At 39.9% G+C, this 11,084-nt stretch overlaps 3 protein-coding genes and 1 non-coding gene across 4 annotated transcripts; 2 read left to right on the top strand and 2 right to left on the bottom strand.

Annotated features, from left to right (window-relative positions):
* Positions 1 to 405: 405 nt before the first annotated feature.
* LOC103863418 lies at positions 406 to 1,887 on the top strand. Its single transcript, XR_004457580.1, has 2 exons — positions 406 to 1,753; positions 1,873 to 1,887. It is a non-coding gene; the product is annotated as an uncharacterized LOC103863418 (transcript).
* LOC103863412 (60S ribosomal protein L12-2) lies at positions 1,850 to 2,583 on the bottom strand. The gene is given in 2 exon segments (XM_009141164.3): positions 1,850 to 2,345; positions 2,348 to 2,583. Coding segments are annotated over 2 exon segments (498 nt in total). The 5' UTR covers positions 2,505 to 2,583; the 3' UTR covers positions 1,850 to 2,004.
* Positions 2,584 to 6,638: 4,055 nt separating this feature from the next.
* Positions 6,639 to 8,619, top strand: LOC103863415. Its single transcript, XM_009141166.3, has one exon. The coding sequence runs from the start codon at positions 7,020 to 7,022 to the stop codon at positions 8,391 to 8,393; it is 1,374 nt and encodes a 457-aa protein (XP_009139414.2). The 5' UTR covers positions 6,639 to 7,019; the 3' UTR covers positions 8,394 to 8,619.
* A 1,178-nt stretch (positions 8,620 to 9,797) lies between these two features.
* Positions 9,798 to 10,532, bottom strand: LOC103863417 (60S ribosomal protein L12-2). The gene has a single exon (XM_009141170.3). The coding sequence runs from the start codon at positions 10,451 to 10,453 to the stop codon at positions 9,953 to 9,955; it is 501 nt and encodes a 166-aa protein (XP_009139418.1). The 5' UTR covers positions 10,454 to 10,532; the 3' UTR covers positions 9,798 to 9,952.
* Positions 10,533 to 11,084: the final 552 nt, after the last annotated feature.

Below are 11,084 nucleotides of genomic sequence, written 5' to 3'. Positions count from 1 at the left end.
CAGAATCGTTACGTCGATATCTCGAGTGTCGGTGGATTGGATCACTCTCTCCGAACTATAAGCCACACCACCTATTAAATAAGCCACCCTAATTAGTATTATTAAGACAGACATGTGAAAAAACTGTAAGGCTTGGTCCACCCGGATCGGTTTGATCGATTAGGTTCCGAATCGAATTGGTTTACTTAGATTGAAACCGCTACTTCGTGATTTTTTAACTAATAAATTAGAGAAGAATAAACTCGAGACTAATGGAAGTATATATATATATATATAAAAAAAAAAAGTTTATACCATTTCTTCAGAATTATCGCCAATAAACATTTATTTTGACGTAATCTCTTTCTTATCTGAATTATCAGTCCATCGGGAGTTGTGCATATTAATAATGCCATAACATTCAGTTACACATCGAAGGGCTTCACGCGAACCACGTGGCATGATAACGTCATCACACACACACTCTCTCTTCTTCGCAGTAGTCACTTTATTACTTCATCTCTTTGCTTCCGAGAGAATCACAGATCTCTCGTTGCCTTATCTCACTCTTCAGATTCCCAATCTCAAAACCCTAATTCCCAAATCTCGCTTAGAAATAAGAGAAGAAAATCATCATCGAAGTGGATCATACACGTACCATGTAAGATTAGATCTCTGATGGTTGGGTGAAACAGAAAAAAAAAATGGATGAGATGCAGAGAAGAGAACCGAGAAGGGTGTGGTTATGTTTACAAAACACAATAGTGATCCTCGTGGGTGGAAACCATACCTCCTCCAGGTTTTGCACTCGCTAAATCCTTCTTCCTAAACTGAATCTCTCTACTTCCATTGAATCTCTCTTTCTGAGTAAAAGATCCGATTCTTGTTTTAACTTTTGGATTCCTCTTCTCTTCTTCTTCCTCGCCATGGGCGTTGAGCTGAAACTAACGCCCACCTCCTTCCGTAGGCGCGTGATCCTACGCGCTCTCGTGATCGTTTTCGCTTTCTCCGTCGTATCCATCATACGAAACCTCAACGGAGCATACCAAGGAGAGACTCACCTCCACCACCGCCCGCGTAAGGTCGATGATTGCGCGGTGAACTTCGCGTTCCTCGGTCCGTTCCTCTTCTCCGGCAACGGCTTCCTCTCCAACACCTTCCTTAAGCCAGTTTGGAGCTTTATAGAGTCGGACAAGTGTAAGACGAACATCGACTTGACTACTCAAGTCGTCGCCGAGCTTAAAGGTTTGAACTTGCTGAGTAACGACGCGAGAGCTCTCTGTATTGGCCGGAGTTCGGTTTCAGCTCTTCTCGCTATGAACCTACAAGGGATCTCTGATGCTCGCGTGAGCCACGCGCCGCCTGTTTTTGCTTTCAAGCACAGGAAGTTCACTAGTGAGCTACGTTATGATGATGCTTCTTTCGGGTTTGTCTTTTCTATGGATCTTGAGACGGTTTTAGTCCCTGCTTCACTTGTTTACGAAATCGAGCGTGTGCTTAGCCCGGTGGAACCGGAGCTATGCTTGTTGGGTCTGACTCTAACGGGTTGGTTAGATCCGTCCTCGCCTGTTTCTTCTCTGCTCAAGAACTCGAGTGTTGTTCATGTGCTTCCTTAGGTGAGCAGGTTTTGATTGTGTTCAGGAGACATGGTGAAGATAGTTTCGGTTTGGATCAGTCTCATCATGTTGCTTCCTTAGGTGATAATCAACATGAAGAGCGAAGAGTTAGGATGAACAAGAACCAGTGTCGAAAGCTTAGCACTAATACCTATGCGGTAAACAAGAACCAGTCTAGAAATCAAATAAAAAAGCCTGAAAATGCCCACTTTCTACCATCCAATAAGCAAAAAATAATGATCAAAACCAAAACAGATCAAAGCTCAAAACTTTGTAGATACCAATAGCATAGAACATCAAACGCAATCTCAAATTCTCATAATCAAAACCACAAAATATTCTTAAACAGAGATAACAAAACGAAACAACAACCCAAAACTAAAAAGATAATTTCTTTTCTTTTGATTCATTAGTTCTCAGGGATCTCAATCTCACCCTCTTGAATCTCCTGCTGAAGATCCTTGGGGTCCTTCCCATCAACAGTGCACCCAACAGAGACACACGTCCCCAGAATCTCCCTCACAGTCCCGCTCAGCTCCTTCGCAATCGACCTAGGCCTCATGATCCTAGCGATCTCGATCACGTCATCAAACGAAATGTTGCCATTGTGCTTGATGTTCTCTCACCTTCTTCCTGTCTCTCTCCGGCTCTTCAAGGCCTTGATGACGAGAGCAGCGGCGGACGGAACCACCGTGACTTTCGCCTGACGGTTCTGAACGGTGAGCTTGACGGTGACGCGGAGTCCTTTCACTCTTTGGCTGTCTCCTTGGCGATGTCTTCTCCGATCTTCTTTGGGGCGAGACCGAGGGGACCGATCTTGGGGGCGAGGGAACTGGCGGCTCCGACTTCTCCTCCGGTCACGCGGACGTAGACGTCGACGATCTGGCTCGGGTCCAACTTGGGCGGCATGGTTGTTAGAGTTTGTGGTTTCGGCTCTTGTTTTGTTGAGTGTGGGAGGCGCAGTGAAGTGAAAATGAGATTTTAGGGTTTTTGAAGAAGCTGAGGTTGAAACCTAATGGGCTTATATTTGCGCCCCGATGTAAGTTACGAATTTATCCTCTCGTGACACAACCCAACTCAAATATATATGGGCTTAACTCAAGCACTTAAGCAGAAATGAATACTACTAAAACGGACAAGTTTTAATAAATTACTTAAAAATGTTGTTCGGACCTTTTCATTAATTAATAATATTGAAAACGAAAAGATATATCATATATATACGATCACATAAATTTGGTTCACGAAAATATAATATATGTACACTTTATTATATTCTTCTCTAAATATGTCTCATTAACTTCATAATTAAGATAAGTTTAAAAATTATATATTATGTAAATTTTATTATATTGATAAAAAAACAATTTAGTATTTAAGATAAGTTTAAAATTATCAAAAACCCAACAAATCTTTTTTTTACTGCTCAACAAAAAACCTACAAATCTATACTATTAAATTAGCCAAAAACTTCTCAAATAAATCTTAAGTTTCACCAACTGAACAAATGTAATTTTTATAAAATGCACAAAATATAATGAAAGGTTAGATTTGGGCATTTGGGTCTTCAGATCAAATATAAATCGGTTTCTTTGAGGTACAAGTTCTTTGGGTCTTGGGCATTTATATATAACTAGGTATTTCAATTTTTTGTTCATATCAGTTCTTTTTAGTTCCAGGTCAGTTTGAGTCAATGATTCAAGTATTTATAAAATTTATGATGTAATTTGGTTACGTAATGAGTCTAACTCAGTTCGAGTATTTAGGACAAAAAGATCTAAAGAATCTGAAAAACCAAAAAATCAGAACACAAAAATACCCAAAATCAAACAAATACGAGAAATAACTAAATATCTACAAGATGAAAATGTTACCCGAGAACCAAAATTGTCCTTTTATCAAACCTAAATTGTCCTTTTCTCCTGATAACTTTAGTTTCTATGTAAGCCACCACTGGACGATGATCCGATGCCACCAACCCTAAATATTCTGTATAGGAACAAGGAAATAGCGTGTGCCACTCCTCATTTGCCAATGCTCGATCTAAACGACATCTAACCGTTACTGCCCCTTTTCCTTTCCCTCTTCTTCCTTGCCATGACAATTTATTTCCTTTGGCAGGAAACTCCAGTAAACCACAATTCCTTATCATGTTGTTAAAAGGAACAAATGAATTCGCACTTCTCAAAGCTCCACCTTCTTTTTCATGATTTCCTGTAATCTCATTTAAATCACCAATAATAAACCATGGCTCGGATCGGGAAATTCCATATCTAGTTAAATGTTTCCACACTCGTTCTCGCAAATCTTGAACTGGATCTCCATACACAAACGTCATATATACCGTTTTTCCCAACGCCACTGCTTCTACATCTATCATTCGATTACTTGAATATAGAATATTAACCTGGAACTCATTATTGTAATAAAGCGCCAATCCACCACTTCGTCCCACTGGATCCACTGTGACCAGATTATCAAATCCGAAATGAGCTTGAAATTTCTGGACAAGCTCAAATTCTTGTTTTGTTTCCGATAAAAATAAAAAATTAGGTTTATGTTTATGCCATATCTCTGTTAAATAACTTATACTCCACTTACTTCCCATTCCTCTGCAATTCCAACTTAGTACTCTCATTTAAAAAAATATAGAAAGGCTCTGCTGAGCTGGCTAAATTGGGTATAATGAGACCCTAAAATTTCTAAACCCCATGATAAAAGGACTGTCTCCACTCCCTCCCTTAAAAAAATTCCTTGAAGCCTCCAAAGAAACCACTTGTATATCCTGTGAGCAAGTAAAATATTAGGAAAATATCTAAACAAACACAAATTGCCAAACTCCAATCGCCTCTTGTAATTCATTATTTTCCCAAATACCATATAAATTACTATCTGAAATAACAACAAAAAGCTCCTAATTACCAGTTGCCGTAGAACCAATACACATAGCATGTCCATAAAATACAAGAATTCTCGATCCATATATAAGTAGGCCCAATCACAAATCCAAACCATATAGTAACAAGACCGACCAAATGTGCCTCCAACAATATCATAATCCCAAAGACCAATATATATACAAACCAAAAAGACGTAATTCTTTACTGTTAGCTTGACCCAATACTTGCTCAACCTACTATCCAGACACCGTATATCTTTGTTCCTGCTAGGGAAGAGACAAAGTGCCAATATTGCAATCCCTAATGCAAGCCTCCATGCACCAAATAAAACCTCAAACCCTATAACCCAACATTCATTTGGGATTTGAATTTGCAGAAACCATCCATTACCGTGAGATCGAGCATCCCACCCTTCTCGTTCTTGGTTACGCTCCACCCCATAAGCCCTTACCCATCTGCAAGACCTTGCCAACCTGTGAAAGATACATTGAGTTCGTGACAGCATACAATTATCGACTCCCACATTCATTCCTCGCATCCCCTTTCCTTCAAACAAGATACTCATACGAAGAAAATAAAAGATATCACCTTTAAGTACATTCAAGCTAATCTTAAGAATGTTTGAAAACAATTTTTGTTTCTCCTGCAAAAACCTAATATCCTTAACGCACCAACCTCCATACGTTAAATTGAAAACCCCCAAACCACGAAGAAAAATCCCTTTAAAATCCAAGTGCCTCCATATTTTTCCCCCTAAAAAATGATGTAATCGGGAAGACAGATTACCACTTTCCAAAATAGAAGCGAAAGAGGATCTTTCGATTATACCAAATCCCATACCTTGTAATTCGTATGATTGATCTTCTGGATACTGCATCCATATGAAAGATCCCAATAATAACGATTTCCTAACAACCGCGATCCTTCTTCCCAACCTATGGAAAGCCTGTGGATCACCCCTCAATGTTATCGCTAACGAATCAAAATCCGAATCTCCAATAGACGAATTCGATTTGCTTTCCCTTCCCCCAAGCCATAGATCTCCTCGATCCCCAATCTTCCTCTGAGATCCCGGATCCCAATCTCGATCAATCATCAAAACCCTAGAAATATATCGCCATCGCCGTCGCCAGAGCGTTTTTCGCCGCACTTTTATAAATTGGCAGTTTTTGCTGGAAGTAAAAGTAGAATTAGTTGCTATAGTAGGGGTATTATTTTTTGATTATACACAGTTTTTCCAAAGGCTTCCTAAACTCATAGTAGGGGTATTATTGCTCTCTCCCGGATCCGTGTTCAGTTCTAATAACAATTAGTTCCTAGTCTCAACTCTCAAAGTGTCATGAACTATGTATAGATACGTACGTAAAGGTGTTTGAAAACCTTATTACTGTCCCACCACACATGAGTGGTTAAAATGAGTTTACTTACAAATTCTAAAAGGATAACCCGAGATTAGTTGCAAATGCAATAATGTCTTTTTTTTTGTTGCTGTTGCTCTCTCTATTCAGCTTTAGCTTAAGCTAGTGATGTCTAGGTACCACTCAAGATTCAAGACAGCTGTAACAAAATACAATAATTGCAAGAAATATTCTTTTTCGATTCTCCGCCGATAATTATTGCTCCCAATTCACAGAATCGTATAACGTCGATATCTCGAGTGTCGGTGGATTGGATTCACTCTCCGAACTATAAGCCACACCACCTATTAAATAAGCCACCCTAATTAGTATTATTAAGACAGACATGTGAAAAACTGTAAGGCTTGGTCCACCCGGATCGGTTTGATCGATTAGGTTCCGAATCGAATTGGTTTACTTAGATTGAAACCGCTACTTTCGTGATTTTTAAACTAATAAATTAGAGAAGAATAAACTCGAGACTAATGGAAGTATATATATATAAAAAAAGAAAGTTTATACCATTTCTTCAGAATTATCGCCAATAAACATTTATTTTGACGTAATCTCTTTCTTAATCTGAATTATCAGTCCATCGGGAGTTGTGCATATTAATAATGCCATAACATTCAGTTACACATCGAAGGGCTTCACGCGAACCACGTGGCATGATAACGTCATCACACACACACTCTCTCTTCTTCGCAGTAGTCACTTTATTACTTCATCTCTTTGCTTCCGAGAGAATCACAGATCTCTCGTTGCCTTATCTCACTCTTCAGATTCCCAATCTCAAAACCCTAATTCCCAAATCTCGCCTTAGAAATAAAGAGAAGAAACATCATCATCGAAGTGGATCATACACGTACCATGTAAGATTAGATCTCTGATGGTTGGGTGAAACAGAAAAAAAAATGGATGAGATGCAGAGAAGAGAACCGAGAAGGGTGTGGTTATGTTTACAAAACACAATAGTTATCCTCGTGGGTGGAAACCATACCTCCTCCAGGTTTTGCACTCGCTAAATCCTTCTTCCTTCCTCCTAAATTGAATCTCTCTTTCTGAGTAAGTAAAGATCCGATTCTTGTTTTAACTGTTGGATTCCTCTTCTCTTCTTCTTCCTCGCCATGGGCGTTGAGCTGAAACTAACGCCCACCTCCTTCCGTAGGCGCGTGATCCTACGCGCTCTCGTGATCGTTTTCGCTTTCTCCGTCGTATCCATCATACGAAACCTCAACGGAGCATACCAAGGAGAGACTCACCTCCACCACCGCCCGCGTAAGGTCGATGACTGCGCGGTGAACTTCGCGTTCCTCGGTCCGTTCCTCTTCTCCGGCAACGGCTTCCTCTCCAGCACCTTCCTTAAGCCTGTCTGGAACTTTATAGAGTCGGACAAGTGTAAGAAGAACATCGACTTGACTACTCAAGTCGTCGCCGAGCTTAAAGGTTTGAACTTGCTGCGTAACGACGCGAGAGCTCTCTGTATTGGCCGGAGATCGGTTTCAGCTCTTCTCGCTATGAACCTACAAGGGATCTCCGATGCTCGCGTGAGCCACGCGCCGCCTGTTTTTGCTTTCAAGCACAGGAAGTTCACTAGTGAGCTACGTTATGATGATGCTTCTTTCGGGTTTGTCTTTTCTATGGATCTTGAGACGGTTTCTGTCCCTGCTTCACTTGTTTACGAAATCGAGCGTGTGCTTAAGCCCGGTGGAACCGGAGCTATGCTTGTTGGGTCTGACTCTAACGGGTTGGTTAGATCCGTCTCGCCTGTTTCTTCTCTGCTCAAGAACTCGAGTGTTGTTCATGTTGCTTCCTTAGGTGAGCAGGTTTTGATTGTGTTCAGGAGACATGGTGAAGATAGTTTCGGTTTGGATCAGTCTCATCATCATCACCTTCCGGGTGATTGCTCGTCTGTGCTTAATAGCAGACCCTACATTGGGTTATTAGAGCCTCTTCTCGAGGAGAAACGTTCTGATTTTGAGAGAAGGATCCATTACTTGCCTGAGTTTATTGACGTCTCTTCTAGGAAGAGGCTGGTTTATATTGATATTGGAGCAGCGGATCATCTCACACCGAGGTCGGATTGGTTCTTCCCGTCATACCCTATCGACAAGAAAGCTTTTAACAGCTACTTTGTGCATCACAACACATCTATATTGACTTCTTATGTCAAAAGTCCTGGTGTAACCTTCATCTACCATCCGGGACTCGCGGGAACAGTGGCTAGTCGTGGAGAGGAAGAAGAAGAACCTTTTGTAGAAGATGACAGCTTTGATTTTCTAGCATGGTTCAAGGAAACAGCAAGCTTTGCTGATTTCTTGGTTCTGAAGATGAACACAAGCGAAGCCGAGCTGAAGTTTCTCTCAGAGCTGATAAAGACAGGTGCGATATGTTCAGTTGATGAGCTGTTTCTTCACTGCAATGGGTACGGAGACTGCAACAGTGTTATAAAGAGCCTCAGAAGCAGTGGCGTCTTTGTTCATCAGTGGTGGGAAGACTAAGAGCTTCAGCTAAAAGAAGCTTAAAAAAATTAAAACTATGTTGTTTGATAAATTATGTTGTATTGTTTTTTCTATGTTTGCTACAATATTTGCTCATATGTAAGAGCAAAGCCACAGAAGTTAGCTCCAGCGACCGGGCGCTTCTATGGTTTCATCTAAAATAAGCAGTCGCCATTATGAACTGTGTACGTGGTTTTCAATGAAGTTGCTATGTTGTGTGTTTCTACTGGTTTTAAAGTTCTGTTTATTCAACTAACCACAAGACCCGAACTCTTCATACAGTACCAAAGTATGCTGAGGATATATCAAACACTTTTAGAAGGATTGAAGGAAAAGCTAGAATAGAAGTGTCATTTGACGTAAGGTTGTTAGTAACTTGAGTTTCGCATATCGACCACAAGCAAGAACACTGGGAAGCTGATTCTGTACAAACAGAGGAGGAGCAACGTGGCAACGATCAGTTGTTAGAAGCCTCACAGAGGTTTGTTATTCACTCCAAAGTTCATTTGGGTTGACACAAGCCATTGATATGGCATATGATTTTGCGGGGAGGGTAAGAGGTGATCTGAAGAGTAGATTTTATTGAAGACCAGTTAACATCTACTAAGTGATTTTTTTTTGGGTGCAACATCGAGTGATGGTGTTCTACTTCAAGGCCACAAGTATGAGAGTGAGTAAGGTAGGTTGTCACAAAATATTGCTTGAAGAAACAAACCACTTCACCAGCTTGAAGCTCTCTCTAGTAATATTGAGAACACAACTTTTTCACATTTAAATCTTCCTTGATCTTAAAAATCATTTATTCTTAGCTTAGATTATGAACATCTTCCAATCTTATTTTTTGATTCAAAAGTTAGGAAGACCTAAACCCCTAATCATGTTCTCGGAGTTGAAAAGTTTAGATGATTAAATCTGACTTGCAAGAGCATGATTAATCTACACATGCGCCAGTTGAAAATATACAAAAAAATCAAACAAGAACAATATGGAGGAGATCAAGACTTTATAAACATCACATAACAGAGAAAGCAATCTCTAACAAACAGACAAGAACTCACAAGAATGTTTTCTTTTGCTGACAAAGAACCGTATTTGGAATAATTCAGCCAGAAACTCTTTCCATGAAGTCAAATGACCATGTTATCTCCACTCACAATTCATGCAAAACCTTCACTTAGCATTGACATAGTATCGGAAGCAAACTAACATAAACCCTAATGATAATCAACATGAAGAGCGAAGAGTTAAGATGAACAAGAACCAGTGTTGAAAGCTTAGCACTAATACCTATGCGGTGAACAAGAACCAGTCTAGAAATCAAATCAAAAAGCCTGAAAATGCCCCATCTTTCTACCATCCATAAGCAAAAAAATAATGATGAAGAACCAAACCAAAACCAAAACAGATCAAAGCTCAAAACTTTGTAGATACCAATAGCATAGAACATCAAACGCAATTTCAAATTCTCATAATCAAAACCACAAAATATTCTTAAACAAAGATAACAAAACGCAACAACAACTCAAAACTAAAAAGATAATTTCTTTTCTTTTGATTCATTAGTTCTCAGGGATCTCAATCTCACCCTCCTGAATCTCCTGCTGAAGATCCTTGGGGTCCTTCCCATCAACAGTGCACCCAACAGACACACACGTCCCCAGAATCTCCCTCACAGTCCCGCTCAGCTCCTTCGCAATCGACCTAGGCCTCATGATCCTAGCGATCTCGATCACGTCATCAAACGAAATGTTGCCATTGTGCTTGATGTTCTTCACCTTCTTCCTGTCTCTCTCCGGCTCCTTCAAGGCCTTGATGACGAGAGCAGCGGCGGACGGAACCACCGTGACTTTCGCCTGACGGTTCTGAACGGTGAGCTTGACGGTGACGCGGAGTCCTTTCCACTCTTTGGCTGTCTCCTTGGCGATGTCTTCTCCGATCTTCTTTGGGGCGAGACCGAGGGGACCGATCTTGGGGGCGAGGGAACTGGCGGCTCCGACTTCTCCTCCGGTCACGCGGACGTAGACGTCGACGATCTGGCTCGGGTCCAACTTGGGCGGCATGGTTGTTAGAGTTTGTGGTTTCGGCTCTTGTTTTGTTGAGTGTGGGAGGCGCAGTGAAGTGAAATGAGATTTTAGGGTTTTTGAAGAAGCTGAGGTTGAAACCTAATGGGCTTATATTTGCGCCCCGATGTAAGTTACGAATTTATCCTTCTCGTGACACAACCCAACTCAAATATATATGGGCTTAACTCAAGCACTTAAGCAGAAATGAATACTACTAAAACGGACAAGTTTTAATAAATTACTTAAAAATGTTGTTCGGACCTTTTCATTAATTAATAATATTGAAAACGAAAAGATTATATCATATATATACGATCACATAAATTTGGTTCACGAAAATATAATATATGTACACTTTATTATATTCTTCTCTAAATATGTCTCATTAACTTCATAATTAAGATAAGTTTAAAAATTATATATTATGTAAATTTTATTATATTGATAAAAAAACAATTTAGTATTTAAGATAAGTTTAAAATTATCAAAAACCCAACAAATCTTTTTTTTTACTGCTCAACAAAAAACCTACAAATCTATACTATTAAATTAGCCAAAAACTTCTCAAATAAATCTTAAGTTTCACCAACTGAACAAATGTAATTTTTATAAAATGCACAAAAATATA

This window comes from Brassica rapa, chromosome A04 (genome assembly GCF_000309985.2).
Source record: "Brassica rapa cultivar Chiifu-401-42 chromosome A04, CAAS_Brap_v3.01, whole genome shotgun sequence".
NCBI classification, from domain to species: domain Eukaryota; kingdom Viridiplantae; phylum Streptophyta; class Magnoliopsida; order Brassicales; family Brassicaceae; genus Brassica; species Brassica rapa.
The sequence above is the reverse complement of the archived record's forward strand: the minus strand, read 5'-3'. Positions and strand labels throughout refer to the sequence as shown.

Coding starts and splice junctions, on each gene's coding strand:
- LOC103863415 (XM_009141166.3), top strand. CDS start 7,020: ATGGGCGTTGAGCTGAAACTAACGCCCACCTCCTTCCGTAGGCGCGTG.
- LOC103863417 (XM_009141170.3), bottom strand. CDS start 10,453: ATGCCGCCCAAGTTGGACCCGAGCCAGATCGTCGACGTCTACGTCCGC.